General features: G+C 35.6%; 1 protein-coding gene across 4 annotated transcripts in view; it reads right to left on the bottom strand.

Moving 5' to 3' along the window:
- GOSR1 (golgi SNAP receptor complex member 1) overlaps positions 1–16,838 on the bottom strand; it is a 48,202-nt gene that overhangs the window by 19,558 nt on the left and 11,806 nt on the right. For all 4 annotated transcript variants that reach the window (XM_060290690.1, XM_030861910.2, XM_030861911.2 and 1 more), the window contains 2 exons: positions 15,832–15,923; positions 12,489–12,563 (listed from right to left, as the gene is read on the bottom strand). In XM_060290690.1, the coding sequence (XP_060146673.1) occupies positions 12,489–12,563; positions 15,832–15,923 (167 nt within the window). The remainder of the gene's footprint in view (positions 1–12,488; positions 12,564–15,831; positions 15,924–16,838) is intronic.

Raw genomic sequence — 16,838 nt, 5'->3', positions numbered from 1 at the left:
GAGAATTCATTTTGCAAAGCACAAAAAATCACATCAATAATATCCCCTTCAGTTCTCAAAATCAGATTTCATATATACATAGCATTGGAACCAATACCTTGTACACAGTATGTATTCAATAAATATTTGAGGAATAAGTATATGAATGAAACAGATTTTCTACATTGGGGCACACATGTATATACACATATGTATATGAAACCAAAATTAATACATCATCTACTTATATCCAGTTATTCAAACAAGTAAATATTAAGTGTTCATGATATAACAGGAACTGGGGACCCAACACACTGCCAAGAACTAGATGAACTAGGCCCTACCCTCAGGAAGCCTAAGAAAAGTCAGATAATTAAAAAAATAAACAAAAAGAACAAATTATTACAGATTCTCATAAATGCTATGAAGGAAACAAAAAAAAGTACTTTGTTAAATAACAATAAGGGAGAGTCTATTTCAGACAAGATAGTTAGAAAAGGCCTCTTTGAAGAGGTGACAAGTGAGCTTAGACCATAAAGATGTCAAGGAATAAGGTATATGAAAAGCTAAGAGAAGAGTATTTTAAGCAGATAAACTAAAATATAAGAACAAAGAAGCAAGAAAGGAAAAGCCTTGATATCTTTGGGAAAGGAATGAATAAAAACCAGTCAGGCTGGTACCTAATAAGTAGAGGGAGAGAGTGATACAGATGAAGGGATGGAAAGAGATAAAACAGGTAGTATGTTGGTCATGTAGGGCGTTATAGACCCATAAAAAGTTCATAATTCATTGGTAGGGGATGGAGGGAGGCATGAAATATTAAAGTAAAAGTCCACTTCAATAACTATCACTAGAAAAAAGGATTTTGCTTAACTATACTATTTCTACGTCTATGGCTTAGAGTATAGAAGAGAGTGTAGTAAACTCAAACTGAAGTGACTAAGTTGGCTGATAACTTCCCTGGAGCCCTGTATATGCCGCATTCTCTTTCTTCTGATAACAAACTTTCCAGTCCATTGGCCACAAGGATGGATGTGTGACAGGCTGGGCCAATCACAATCACCTATCACCCTCTGGCCCAGGAATAAATGAAACAGAGCCATAGTCTTACATCTACAAAAGAAACCAAATTTGTAATTTAAGTATCTTGCCACAAAGAAAACTCTAGGCTAAGATGAATTCAATAGTAAATTCTATCAAATATTTAAGGAAGAAACAACACCAAGCCTGCACAAACTCTTTCAGCAAACAGAAAGAACTCATTTTAATGGTGCCAGTCTTACCCTTCCACTAAAACCAGGCAAAAACACGTCAAAGAAAAGGAATCTAAAGATATTCTTCATAAGCATAATGTAAAGATCCGATCAGTTCAACAGATTAAAATACATGAAAAAATTCAACCCCATTCAAGATAAAAACTTTTAGCAAGAGAGAGCCTAGAAGGAATGACACTTCGATAGCAATAAGCATATCTAGCACCCAGATCTTAGTTTCTGAACCACTCTCCAATAAGAGGAACCAAGGCTGCTTGGAGAAGTGGTTGGTTCTAGAGCCAAGGCAGGGAAAGTACAAGATGAGCCACAAACACTGTCGTGCCAGATAGTACAGGAAGTGCTCAAAAAAAGGATGGGGCATGTCAAATGACAGAAGCTAATCTGCAGGAGCTCCCAATGGCCAAAGGTGAAACTGTTTGAAGAACAAAATAATGATAGTGCTGGATTATAACCCAGAGTATAAAATAAGACTGAGTCTACCTGGTAATAAACAGTACCGTAAAGTACACAAAAGCACCACCACTTGTAGAGGATGCACGCACGTGACAATGTACATCAGACACGTGAACTAACTTACGTGACTGGACATGCGAACGCAGGTTCGCGTCTTTGAAAGTTCACAACTTGAAGGTTCGTATGTAGGGGACTTACTTATTGTTTCAGCACCATTTGTTGGAAATATTCTCCTTTCCCCCATTGAATTATGCTGGCACCTTTTGTTGGGAATTAATTGACCACATGTTAGTTGGTTTATTTCTGAACCCTGTTCTGTTCCATTAACCTATATAGGTCCATGTTATGCCAGTAGCTTACTGTTTTGATTATTATAGCTTTATAGTAAGTCTTGAGTTGAGATGTGCAAGTACTCTACCTTTGTTTGTATTTTCTAAATTTTTTGGCTCTTCCAGATCTTTTGCATTTCCATATAAATTTTACAGTCAGATTGTAAAAAAATATGCTGGGAATTTAAATAAGATTACATTGAATCTATAGAACAATTTGGGGAGAACTGCCATCTTAACAGTAGGAAATCTTCCAATCCAGAAACATGGTATGTTTTCCACTTATTTAGGTCTCCTTTAATTTCTCTTAGCATTTTATGGTTTTCAGCATAAAGGTCTTGCACAAATTATATTCAGTTTACTTTAAAATATTTCCTATTTGGGGACGTATTATAAATGGAATTAAAAAATTTTAATTTTCTAATTGTTTTTGCTAGTATAGCAACAGAATTTATAATTATATATAACCTTTCATCCTGTGACCTTGCTAAATTTACTTACTAATTTAATAGCTTCTAGGTAAATCCTTTGGGATTTTTCTATTTATGTAATCTTGTTATCTGACAAAAATAGTTTTATTTCTTCCTTTCCAATCTGTATTCCTTTATCCCTTTCCTCCCTTATTGCACTTGCTACGACCTCCAATACAATGCTGTAAAATGTGGTTAGTGCAAACATTCTTGCCTTGTTTTATATTTTAGAGAGAAAGCATTCATCCTTAAGTCTGATATTAACAGTTTTTGTACATGCCTTTAATCAGATTGAGGAAGAACCTTTTCCTTCCTATTTTGCTTATGGTTGTTTTTCTGTTGGTTGGTTTTTTTAGCTTTTTAGTTTGAAATAATTTTAGACTTACAGAAAAATTGCAAAAAATAGTACAGAGGATTCTCGTATACACTTCACTCTGCTTTCCTAATGTTAATGTCTTACATAACCCTAGTACAGTTATCAAAATCAGTGAATTTAACATTAGTACAAGAATATTAACTAAACTACAGACTTTATTCACCAATTTTTCTACTAACGTCCTTTTTAACATCTTTATTGGAGTATAATTGCTTTACAATGGTGTGTTAGTTTCTGCTTTATAACAAAGTGAATCAGCTATACATATACATATATCCCCATATCTCTTCCCTCTTGCGTCTCCCTTCCTCCCACCCTCCCTATCCCACCCCTCTAGGTGGTCACAAAGCACCAAGCTGATCTCCCTGTGCTATGCGGCTGCTTCCCACTAGCTATCTATTTTACGTTTGGTAGTGTATATATATGTCCATGCCACTCTCTTACTTTATCCCAGCTTACCCTTCCCCCTCCCCGTATCCTCAGGTCCAATCTCTAGTAGGTCTGCATCTTTATTCCTGTCTTGCCCCTAGGTTCTTCTGACCATTTTTTTTCTTTCGTTTTTTTTTTTTTTACTTTTTAGATTCCATATATATGTGTCAGCATAACGTCCCTTTTTATGATCCAATTCAAGATCCTATATTGCATTTAGTTGTCATGTCTCCTAAGTCTCCTTCAGTCTGTGACAAAATGGCCTAACCTTAATTTGTCATGAGAAATATCAGACAAACCCAAGTTGAGGGACATTCTACAAAAATAACTGACTAGTATTTTAAAGTGTTATGGTCATGACCTTACGCAGTTTTAGCAAGAATACCATACAGTGATGTCAGGCCCTTGAAGCATCATATCAGGCTGTATATCATGTCAATATGTCTTATTACTGATGTTAACCTAGACTGCTTAGTTAAGGTGGTGTCTGCCAGGTTTCTCCACTGTAAAATTACTATATTTCCTATTGTAATTAATTAACGTAGGGGAAGATGCTTTGAGAATATGCAGGTACCCTGTTTCTCCTCAAAATTCCCACTAATTTTAGCATCCATTTAGTGAATCTTTCTTTCCCATTATTACTGTGCTGTTCACCTACTGATTTTCTATTTCTATCAGTCCTTGTACATTTATTAATTGGAATTCTATAAGAAAGAATATTAGGAGCTTTAATATTCATATTCATAGCAGCTTTATTTGTAACAGCCCCAAATTGAAAACAACCCAAATATCCATCAATGGGTTAATGGATAAACAAATTGTGGTATAGTATCATAAAATGGAAAGTACTCAGTTATAGAAAGGAACTGACTACTGATATAAAAAACATATAGGGGCTTCCCTGGTGGCACAGTGGTTGAGAGTCCGCCTGCCGATGCAGGGGACACAGGTTCATGCCCCGGTCCGGGAAGATCCCACATGCCGCAGAGCGGCTGGGCCCGTGAGCCATGGCCGCTGGGCCTGCACATCCGGAGCCTGTGCTCCGCAATGGGAGAGGTCACAACAGTGAGAGCCCACGTACCACAAAAACAAAACAAAACAAAACATATAGATGAATCTCAGAAACACTACGGCCTCTCAGTTCATCCCTCCACTGTTTTCTCTTGATCCCCATGAGGCTGCCCTTTCAGGGGCATGAGTAAGGCCTGTTATCTGGGAGAGGGTTTGTAGACAGGCAATAAATGAATGATATTTCTAATATATCTACACTGATCATTTATCAGGAATGATACAGATTTTTTTTTAAAAAAAGATATGATCATAAGGTTCAAGTTTCATCTTTTCCCAAAACCTTTTCTTATGTCGACTTTAGTGAATACCTACTCATCCTTCAAGACTCAAATCAAATGCTTTATTTCTACAAAGCCCTTTCAGAAGCTTTAGAGTTAATCATTCCCTTTAATGTGATACTATAGTGGTATGCACAAACGTCTCCATACATTAAACTTAATTACAATGCACGGTAATTACCTGTTAACATTTCTCTTCTGCCCCCCGACTCCCATCCTAGGGGAGCTCATTAAAAACAGGGCAGAACGTCACTAGGCTTTATCTCTTCTCTATCTCCAACACGCAGTACAATGCTTTCCACATTGTAGATGCTCAACAAATGCTTGGTAAAACAATGAAAACTGAATATATATATACCACATCTTCTTCAACCATTCATCTATTGATGGGCACTTAGGTTGTTTCCGTATCTGAGTTATTGTAAATAATACTGCAATAAACAGAGGGGTGCATCTATCTTTTTAAATTAGTGTTTTCATATTCTTTGGATAAATACCCAGAAATGGAATAGCAGGATCATATGGTAGTTCTGTTCTTAATTTTTTGAGTAATCTCCATTCTGTTTTCCATAGAGGCTGTACCAATTTACATTCCCACCAACAGTGTATGAGGGTTCCCTCTTCTACATACTCTTACCAACATTTGTTATTTCTTGCCTTTTTTATAATAGCGATTCTAATAGGTATGAGGTGATATCTCAATGGATAGAGAAGATGTGGTAAATATATATACAATGGAATACTATTCAGACATATAAAAGATTAAATATTGCCATTTGTGACAACATGGGTGGACTTTGAGGGTAGTATGCTAAGTGAAATAAGTCAGATGGAGAAAGACAAATACCATAAGATTTCACTCATATGTGGAATATAAAAAATGCAAACAACAACAAGAAACCAAAATAAATGAACAAACCAAACAAAACCAAATACATAGATACAGAGAACAGAGTAGAGGTTACCATAAGGGAAGGGAAGGGGAAGGTAAAATGGGTAAAGGGGATCAACTGTGTGGTGGCAAATGCGAACTAAATTTTTGGTGGTAAGCAAGCTGTAGCATATACAGAAGTAGAAATACAATGCTGCACACACCAAACTTCATTATATAATGTTATAGACCAATGTTACCTCAATAAACAACAGTAACAACAAAACTGATACAAAAAATTATATGTGCATTCAGATAAATGCAAAGAAACAGATGGAATGCAACTGGAATTTGAAAACTCCTATCTAGAAATGAAGCTTAGGAATAAATAAACCACTTATTATACTAATGAAAATCCAATGAGCAATAAATGAAGGGAATGATTTAAAAACACACTCTGAGCTTTAATAGATAATCAGGGTTAGCTGATAGTTATTTATTCCTACATACCATTTTGGCATTGAAGGGCCCCAGAGGGCTGGAGTCTCTGTCACCTAGCTCTAGGTACACAATTCTAGTTACTAGTCTACTTTTCTGTTCTAATACTGCTACGAGCAAGAATGGCTCAATGTAATTTGAGAACTGGTCTACTACATGTCAGGCACTGTACTAGGCAAAACCTTTACACATTATCTCTAATTTTAAGTGTTTTAACACTGTGCAAAGTAAGAATTCAATTTTCCCCATTTAAGACAGTAGAGAGTCAGAGGGTTTAAGGCCCTTGCCCCCAAATTTACAGTTCACACCAGGATTTAAACTCAGATCTGTTTGGCTTCAAAACCCATTCCCTATCTATTATACCAATTTAAGGAATAAATCCATTAAGGTATCTTAGTCAAGATAAAAGTGGCAAGTTAATAAGAGGAAAAACTAAAATGCCTATTTATATGTTCTTATGATGTGATCCAACTAAATGAAATGATAATTTAGAAACCGACATATTATGTAATATTTTAAATATTTTGACTACTTTGAAATACTGCCAAAGGTCTGTTTAAAATGTCAAGAATTTTTAAGGTGATGTGCTTAATATAACCAGTCTGCAATTCCAGTTGTAATCATGCCATTCCCACAAATCAGAGTACTTCCATGAAAACAAACAGAGCCTCTAAGTATGGATGAAATTCCTCAGCTTACCTTCTTAGCTGGGTCTATATAACTTCAGAATTTGTTCCTCTTTCTTCAACTCTCTCATTAATTTTATTATTCTTGGCAATATAAAAATCTCACCAGTTGGGCTTCCCTGGTGGTGCAGTGGTTGAGAGTTCACCTGCCGATGCAGGGGACATGGGTTCGTGCCCCGGTCCAGGAGGATCCCACATGCCGCGGAGTGGCTGGGCCCGTGAGCCATGGCCACTGAGCCTGCGCGTCCGGAGCCTGTGCTCCGCAACAGGAGAGGCCACAACAGTGAGAGCCCCGCGTACCGCAAAAAAAAAAAAAAAAAAAAAATCTCACCAGTTGCTTTTCCTATAAATTTTTGAATGAAAATTTCAATTTCTTTCAATTTCTCTTTACTAGGTCTTCTTTATAGCTGCCATCTCTGGGGAGGAGGAATTGTTGTTATGATGCATGTCAACGACAAATAACTGGGCTAATGTGAGAGGGTAGATGACAAATAAGTTTCACTTGGTGGATTAGCTCTAATTAATTTCTGCCTGGAGAACACTATGTAAAGGATTCTGAGGCTACATCAGAAGGCAGCCAGGAAGGAAACAAAGAGTAGTAAGAAAGGCAAGTGGAGAACCAGTAAATTTCAGTGTTACAGTGGCCTAGGTTTTCAAGGAGGGAAGAGATTAAGAGTATCACCTGAGGCAGAGCAGGCAAACAATATTAGATTTGCCCTTCAGGAGCTCATTGATGTCCCCAGTGACAACATGCTCAGTAGACTGTGAGGGAAGTAGTCAATAGGCTAAGGAGGAAATGAGTACTGACACAGAGACAGCAAGTGTATTCATAAACTAGAGAGACAGAGCCAGTATAGAAGATGACTGAAGAGTAAAATAGCTGAGGTAGCAGGTAAGGACAGAGATAGAAGCCAGACGGATGTATTAGCCTTCCCAGGAAAAAAAAACTAGTCCTTTAAAAACTACAGGAAAGGGGTAAAGAAGGGTATTCCTGTACGTGAATTTGTACTAAGGAGAAAGAACCTTAAAAATTCAATGAAGTAGGAGCTAAGGACCTCTCTTTTGGCCGCGCTGTGGCATGTGGGATCTTAGTTCTCTGACCAGGGATCGAACCCGCGCCCCCTGCATTGGAAGTGCAGAGTCCTAACCACTGGACCACCAGGGAAGTCCTGGTAAATTTCTTGAAAAGAATGAGAGAGACAAGTAAACTGGGTCAAGCAAGCAAAAGGTACTGGGCAATGCTGAATACTCAGACGAGGTTGGAAATAATGAATCTAAAACAAAGTTAATCTGTATATTGGGTGCTTTCTCTTTAACCCTTAAATAGAGGAGTAGAACAGTAGACTGTGGATCGGGTTGGCATTTTACTAGGGTACAGAAAAAGACAGGCGCACAGAAAAGGCCAAATGTTGGGAATATTTCAGTTGATCAACTATGAGATCCAAGCTAGCGAGGGTAGGAGAGGTTAAAGGTAAGAAGAAAAATATAAAAGAGAAGCTAGTGATGCTGCAGATAGTCTTGGAAGAATAAACTGTGTTGGTCAGAGTGAAATGTTAGAGTTGAAGATTTTTGAAGTGATAGAATCACAGATGAGAAGATGGAGGCAACAGCCTTGGTAAAAGGTGGCTAATTTTCACGTGGAGGTGATGATCACTGGCAGTAAAGAAGTCCAGCAAGAGGCTAGGCTCGTTCTATTTGTGTATACTTATGTCCTAATCCAAGTTTCTCACCACTACTCTGAAATCTGTCAACTTCATTAAGGTAAATGTGGAAGACATGTTTTATTCAAAATGACAAAATTCTTCTAAAGAAAAAGCTGTAAAAACAGCAATAATACAATCAGCCCCACACCCTTTAAACTAACTCAGATACTCCTTTCAAAAAGGAAAATATAAGGGAGCAACGAAAGAGAACAAACATATAAAGGAAATTAATCTAAACAGCAACCAAAGAGCTCACAGGAATGCATCCACAGTACAGCAAAACACAAACAGCTACAAGCTTGACACTCATTCAAAGCCAGCATTTTCTTCTGACATACTGAGACTCAGGGAAAGGCAAGTTAAAAAAAAAAAAGTTAGGGACTTCCCTGGTGGTGCAGTGGATAAGAATTCGCCTGCCAATGCAGGGGACACGGGTTAGATCCCTGGTCAGGGAAGATCCCACCTGCCGCGGAGCAACTAAACCCGTGTGCCACAACTACTGAGCCTGCGCTCTAGAGCCCACGAGCAAGAACTACTGAGCCCGTGAGCCACAACTACTGAGCCCGCATTCCACAACTACTGAAGCCTGAGCACGTAGAGCCCGTGCTCTCCAACAAAAGAAGCCACTGCAATGAGAAGCCAGCGCACCGCAATGAAGAGTAGTCCCCACTCACTGCCAACTAGAGAAAGCCCACGTGCAGCAACACAGACCCAATGCAGCCAAGAATAAATAAAATTAAATCTTAAAAAAAACAATGAAAGCTAGCTTATCCACCAAATAGGAAGAGAAATGACTATCTTCTGTAAGATAAACTGCTACAAGATAACAACATTTATTTTTAGACAAAAAGAATATTAAGAAGAGCTTTAAAAGCAATTCATTACCAAGTCAGTTTTTTTTAATAAAGTTTACCATTCATTTATAAAAACTGCTTTACTCTTTTTCAAGACAAAAACATGGATTTTTTTTTGTGTGTGTGTGTTACGTGGGCCTCTCACTGTTGTGATCTCTCCCGTTGTGGAGCACAGGCTCCGGATGTGCAGGCTCAGCAGCCATGGCTCACGGGCCTAGCCGCTCCGTGGCATGTGGGATCCTCCCGGACTGGGGCACGAACCCGCGTCCCCTGCATCGGCAGGCGGACTCTCAACCACTGCGCCACCAGGGAAGCCCAAAAATATGGACTTTTGAAGCAAGTTGTAGAAATTTACATTAACATGAAAAAATATTTTATGAAGAATCAAATAAAAATGTAAATATGCTCTTTGCCATAAAAAGTATGACCCTACTGCGCAAAATCAAATGAGTTACCTGAGTTACTGAGTAGTTTTTAAAAAAAAACACCTTTATTCATGAAAGATCAAACTAAAAAGTACCCTAACAGCAAATCTGGCCTCTTCATTACAAATGGTCTTGCTGCAATACATAATCTCTTGCTGTCCATTTCACTTTTAGGTTAATTTAACTATTACTTCTTCTTCTTCTTTTTTTTTAAAATTTTTTTTGCCACTCCATGTGGCTTGTGGGATCTTAGTTCCTGGACCAGGGATCAAACCTGGGCCCACGGCAGTGAAAGCTCACGTCTTAACCACTGGACCACCTATGCTTCTTGTGCTTGGCTGTTTGACCTATGTTTTCTCTAATGAAAATATATTTCTTATTTTAAAAAAAAATCTATTGCCTGAGAATTTTCGCCTATCTTCGTGGCATGAGTTAGAAAAAAATCAAGTAACTGTTCCTGAGAGCACTGGCAGAATATGCTACTAATGGGACTCTAAAGTAGCAAAACTTTAGAGGGAATTTTGACAATACTAAATCAAAAGCTTTAAAAATGAATGTATTTTTTAATCCTACAATGCCAATTCTAGGAATTTATCATAAGGAAATAATTATGGATACATGCAAAGACTTCAGTATGTACAATAATAAAAACTAGAAATAATCCAAAAGGTCAACACTCATTAGGTTACATGAATTATGGTTTATCTGTATTATAGGATATGTAGACTATTAAAAGTTAAAAGAATTATTCAAAAACAAAAAAAATTGTCAAATAACATGGGAGAAGGCTCACAACCTACTGATGAGTAAAAAATGGTATCGCATCTGTACTGATAAGTGTTTCAAACTGTCTTTTCTGTGTTGCTGAATTATTATTCATACTTTCTAAAATGAGTACTATAAAAAGTACATATAGCTTTTACGTTAAAAAGTTATTCTAAAAAAATTCTTCCTCAAAGCACTTAGCAAATGAAAGAGAGACAACATTGAAAAAGAGAAACTTTTTCATATCATTATTACTTTGTATATATGTTAGTCCATAATTTTTTATTATTTTATTACTTAACAAGTATTTGTAATTTACACAAAATATTGATTTTTCTAAAACATATTTGGAAGCTCTGTGCTTTAATACTGAAAGCAATGACTAAACTCTTGTTATTGAGATTAAGCCTTAGTGTTAACAATTCCCCTCATTTATCAGCTCATGTTTCACTCAACTTCATCCTGCCTCAGTTTCTCTCTGTATGGAGTAAGCACATACTAACTTCTCACAAGAATGCTGAAAGGAATATATGTAAAGTATATCATACATAAAATCACCTGGGAAACAAAATGGTAAATACCTTTTGATTGCCAATTTTCTTACCATTTTTATAACCCTAAACAAATTACTTAAGCTGTGTGCCCCTGAACTATTATATTTATTTTCCTGTAAAATGGACAATATTAAACTCCTGAAGGGTTTTCTCTGAATTACTAAAATGAATGCAAAACTAAAATTTTTCATATAAAATTTATAATAAACAATATGTTCTGAAATAATGAAATAAAGAATATCAATTTATATAATAACTCTGGTATACTCTTTTCAGCATCAAAACATCCTTAAAGTAATTAAACTATTGCATTTCTGTTTAACTTCTTTTGGGGTTGATAAATATAAAAATGTTAATGCAAGCTAATATTTATTTTTATGCTACTTGAGTATCTTATTCCTTAAATTACTCTGTACCCCAAGAATATATTAATATAGTTTTGGATATAATGCAAAATTCTTTTTATCGTGGTCTCTATCAAATACAAAAAGAACTACCAAAGCTATAAATAACTATAAACTAAACATACTCTAGGAAAGGCTGCCCCCTTGTGCCAATCAATAATATTTAACATTTTAAGAAATAACAACTTTCTGACACTAGAAGCACTCAGACTTCTACTAAAAAGGTCTTGATCTTTCCATGTTCTGATTTCAACAGCTCATATTTAAAGTGGTAATCTTTAAAGAAAAACAAATTGAACAGCACATTAAGCTCATATGGACATGACTAATTTATGACATTCAGCAGCAAATATCAACATAATTCATATCATTTAACTATCACGGATATTAGCTGCTCAAGTGCTTAGAGGCTGAGCTCAGAGAGAGAAGTAATTTTCTGATCCTTAAGTTCTATAACAAAATACAAAGAAAGTAATTAAAGAAACCAGTGTATTTCAGAAGGAAAATAGATAAAGCAGGGATAGAGTATGGTGGCTTGTTTTTTTATGTGTGTGTGTGTGTGTGTGTGTGTGTGTGTGTGTGTGTGTGTATCTCGTTCATCCAAGTTTTTAGGTATTTTCTTCTGAGTTCTTGGGAAATAAGATATTTTCTTTGAATTTGATGTATGGCCAATTACCCTTTGTAAAGCTTCTTGACATATGTAAGTGGTATCAAGCCATTCAAACATAAGTCAGTATCAATATTACTATTATTATTACCAATAATCTATAGTAGTGGACAAAGTATTACAGCAATAGACTCACTAAAGAAAACAAACATTAAGGCAATAAAAGACATAGTACAGGTAACAAGTAATGAATGCATATTTTGTATATCTGATAGCATCATATTGTTCCTAATTATGGTCAGAACAGTTGCAATTCTATTTCTACCCAATAGGATCATTAGAAGAATTAAATGAATTAGCATTGATAAAGCACTTACTATAATAAACACCATAAAATGTTTGCTATATATGTGAATAAATAAGTAGGTACTATATAGTATGCATTTTTTCAATAATACCTACTTTCGAAGGTGGTCATGTTCTTTCAAAAATAGTTCAGTTCTTCTGTTGTTTACTCCAGACCCACTTTTATATGACCTAGAATAAAAATAAAGAAAACTTAAGAACATTTTTGGTACATGTTATAAAAAAGGATTAAATGATTGACTCAAGTAATATCCAAAGTGGAAAAATTGAGCCTCTCCATAGTTTTGAATAAACAATAAAAATGTATAATCCTTTTCATTTCCTTCTAAAAATAGCATCTATCATAAATAGATAAATATGAATGGCTCTCTAACTTAGGCCTAAGACTTTATTATTTTTCACCAAAGTAATCCAACATTCTTAAACAAAAATCTTACTTTTTCCTTTTTTTGATTTTATATACATTTATTAATAACTCTTCTAAAAGTGTATATTTTGTATCAGTTGCCAAAAATTCCAACTCACTAAAAGTACATGAAAAGAGAATATACATTCATTCGTTTATTCATTAACTCAGCAAATATTTATTCAACATTTGTGAGGTACCAGACATTATAATAGTAAAACATGCTACCTAGCCACAAGTTGGTCATAGAGAGTTTAGAGAGATACATAAATTATATAATTGTAATTCAGTGTAATAGGAACTATTATGATAATAGTTATATACAAAAGAAGAGAGTAGTCATTTCTATAGGGCAGGAGGTAGATTAGAGAGACTATGAGAAATACAGAAACATTCTTAAAGAGAGAAAATCCTTAAAGGGTACCCTGTAGAACGAGTGATAATTTAGTTATAAAAAGTGGAAGATTATTCCAGGAAGGAAGGAGAGCGTGTGCAGCATCATGAGGTGTGGAAGAACAGAGTGTATTAAGAAAACTTTGCATTGTCCATCTTGAAGAGTAAGGTTTGGGAGGATACTGTAAAAGATGAGGAAAGCAGAGGCCTTTAAAGCCATTACTTTTCCTTTCTTTGTCTATTATCTCCTATAACTTTATTTTCCCCAAGTGGGAATAATACTTTGTTGGGGTTTTTTTTTTGGTTTGTTTTATTTTTGGACGCATTGGGTCTTCGTTGCTGCGCACGGGCTTTCTCTAGCTGCAGTGAGCGGAGGCTACTCTTCGTTGCGGTGCTCGGGCTCTAGATGCACGGGCTTCAGTAGTTGTGGCTCTTGGGCTTGGCTGTTCCGCTGCATGTGGGATCTTCCCGGACCAGGGCTCGAACCCGTGTCCCCTGCATTGGCAGGCAGATTCTTAACCACTGCGCCACCAGGGAAGTCCGGGAATACTACTTTGGATTGATTACTACACAGCACATGGGGTGGGGAAGCTACTGAAATGGAATGTTTCCCTTCACAACGATACACGCAGTCCATCAACTGAAGTCTAAGGAACACAAAAAGGAAGCTAAAGATCTGCCAGTTGTGGCATACTTAAGGATTTCTATCCTGGTCTTCAGTTCATTACAATTTACTAGAAAACGCTTTGTATCATTACTATCAACACTTACACGTTTCAGTTCCTTACTTACAAAGTATCAAGAACAAAATTAAAAATTTAAGTAACTGCACATACACCGCAGTAAGACAAAAGAGGGTCGTGCTGCTAAAACTGAATCACTAGCTGAGAGTAGGGCTGATGTGCAAAGTGCAGTGGGAAAGAAAATACCAGGAAAAGCAGCATGATATAACCAAGAACACACTGGACTTGGAAGACTGATGACTAGCCAGTTAACCTTAGATAACTCTTAATACCTAGTTTTATAAAATGGGACTAATAATTTATATCTATACTCAAAGATTATATGAGGCCAAAAAAGAGAGAATATATGAAAAAGCAGTGTGTAACTGCAGAAAAAATTCTTAAATGTCAGTTATTACTACTATATCTCATTTCACTAATCATATTCTGCCATGTATTATATTAATTTGAGTATGTGCCTTACTCCCCTCTAGCATCTAGAGGGCCATGTTGATCTTTTCATTTCTACCTTCTACTGTGACTGACATATTATCTTACTCATGGCTGGTAATCAGGAAATAGTTTAGTAAATGGATGAACATGTTTCTTTTATGATCATCTTTTAGAAAACAAGTTATTACATTGGAATGTAGTCTAACAATTCCCACAAATTGCATGGTAGTTAAAAGCCTACACATCAAAGGCTGTCCGCTACACTGATTCTCAACGCATTCTTTAAAATACCTATGTAAATAGACTATATAGAAAACAGACACAAGACTTATATATGTGCCAGAGAACTAAAAATATTCCAAAATTCCCAATATGGCAAAAATGTTTCATTTTTTCACTCCTATATGTTATACAAAGTACATATGACTAAATATAACAAACATAGATAAAACACAGACAAACAATAAAAATTAATTTTCCAAGATAATTTCTGGAGATAGAAACACAACTGGTGACTGGATAATCCTGGTTTAGAGTTTTGGACAAAAATTTTGCATGGGATGAATATTAAATGATCTCTCCTGCAAAACTGTCTTACTGTTACAACAAAATAAAGGAACTCTAAGAAAATGTTTATCAGAGTACACATGATATATATCAGTTCATGAGATGGTAGTACACATCATAGTTCATGAAACATAAGTATCATACTTATGAAACTTAAGCTTATCACAAGTGAGACAATGATAGGCATCAACAGATGGTCCAAAACTGGAAAGTCTGCAGCTTTAATTAGATGCCCAATGGATTTAACCCTGTCAGTCATGTACAGCTGTGAAAAACATTTTGAAAATGTGTATAAAATGCTAGAATATATTATTAAACGTGAGGTAAAGGAATGGAAGAAAAGAATACATTTTTAAAATCATGGCTTAAGAGCAGCATAAAAATGTTGGGAGTCTTTAAATAATTTGACTAAAGTTATGAATCTGTATAAAATCTGGAAAAAACAGATTTCAGATTCCAGGGAAGTAAAGGCTACTTTGATAGCTACCTAAGTATTGATATGTAATTGTTGGGGCAAGGGAGAGTGTAGGGGGATAGATGGTAATCAGGAAGGGAAACACGGACAGCTTCATTTATTGGCAATGTTATAATGCTTAAGGTGGGTGGTAGGAGATCAGAGAAGAACTCACGAAGACATCATCTAAACTGGACTTTGAATTAAGACAGGAAAGTCAAGGTTGGCAGGAGCCAATGATAAAACTAGGGGAAACTGGAGATAAGACAGCAAAGTAGATTAGGACTATACTGGAGCAGCAATGTTTAAAGAACAGTGAAATGGGAATTAGAAACCTTGAAATCTAAACCATGGTTCTGCCACTCAATTTGCTGTTAATCATGGATATACTCTAAATCTGATTCTGAATAAACATCCTACAAAAAAATATAAAAGGTAACTTACTCAATATCCTTTCGTACTGATCCCATGAGATTCTCCCTTTCCCGTATTGCCACAAAGTTTGCTTTGGTTTTATGGAATTCATGTGTATAATCCTGCAATCAATCAACATCTAGAATCAACACTAGCTAACTATAAATTTTCATCTTACTGAGCCAGTTATGTATTGTTATATTACAAATTTCTGCCCAGAAAACTGCTATTTAAGAAATCAAATTGCCAAGAGGTAAAAATAACATTATAATCACTTTCCTGAAGAGTGACCAACTTCTTTCAAATGAAAACAATTTGGAGGTAGGGTAACAGTGTCACTAAATCACTATCCTTTGTATCCCCTAGTACCTTGTCTTATGGGGCAGAATTGTAAAGAAAAAATAATTCTCAGATAACATGACTTCAAATAGCCTAGGATAAAACTTAAGAGGCTCCTTCTACTCATCAGTGTACCCAATGGGGCTTATTTTCAAATTTCACCTTTTTGGAACTCCTGCAGAAATTTAATTCCTAAACTAATCAAAAGAAGAACAGAAGAGAGCTGTAAAGAATAAAATAATTTTAAATATTTTCCTTTCTTTTTCTACCATATTTTTAAGTTGCTAAGGAGTATTCATTATTTTAAAAAATTCAGATCAGTATATAAAAAAGATAAAAAACATAATGCCACCTCCCAGAGAGCCCTTTAAAAACAAAAATAATACATGAACATGGGGTACCATGAACTAAAAGAGCACCAAAAAGAACAGAAGTAAAAACCATCTTGCTCCACAGTTCTTAATATTATGATCACTTTCTTTCAGGAAGTATGTTTTTGCATATATGAGTTTATTATTTCTTTCATTTATGATAAAGAAATCATACTATATTCTGCTGCAACCTTATTTTTTGTAGTTCATGAAGTATGAAGTAATCCTTCCATATCAGCAGATTGAAATCTATGTTCTTTTTAATATTTAATAGTTAATTTTTAAATTATGACTATAGTAATTTAATAAGTTCTCTACTGGTAAACA

This window comes from Globicephala melas, chromosome 20 (genome assembly GCF_963455315.2).
Source record: "Globicephala melas chromosome 20, mGloMel1.2, whole genome shotgun sequence".
In the NCBI taxonomy this organism is placed as follows: Eukaryota; Metazoa; Chordata; class Mammalia; order Artiodactyla; family Delphinidae; genus Globicephala; species Globicephala melas.
The sequence above is the reverse complement of the archived record's forward strand: the minus strand, read 5'-3'. Positions and strand labels throughout refer to the sequence as shown.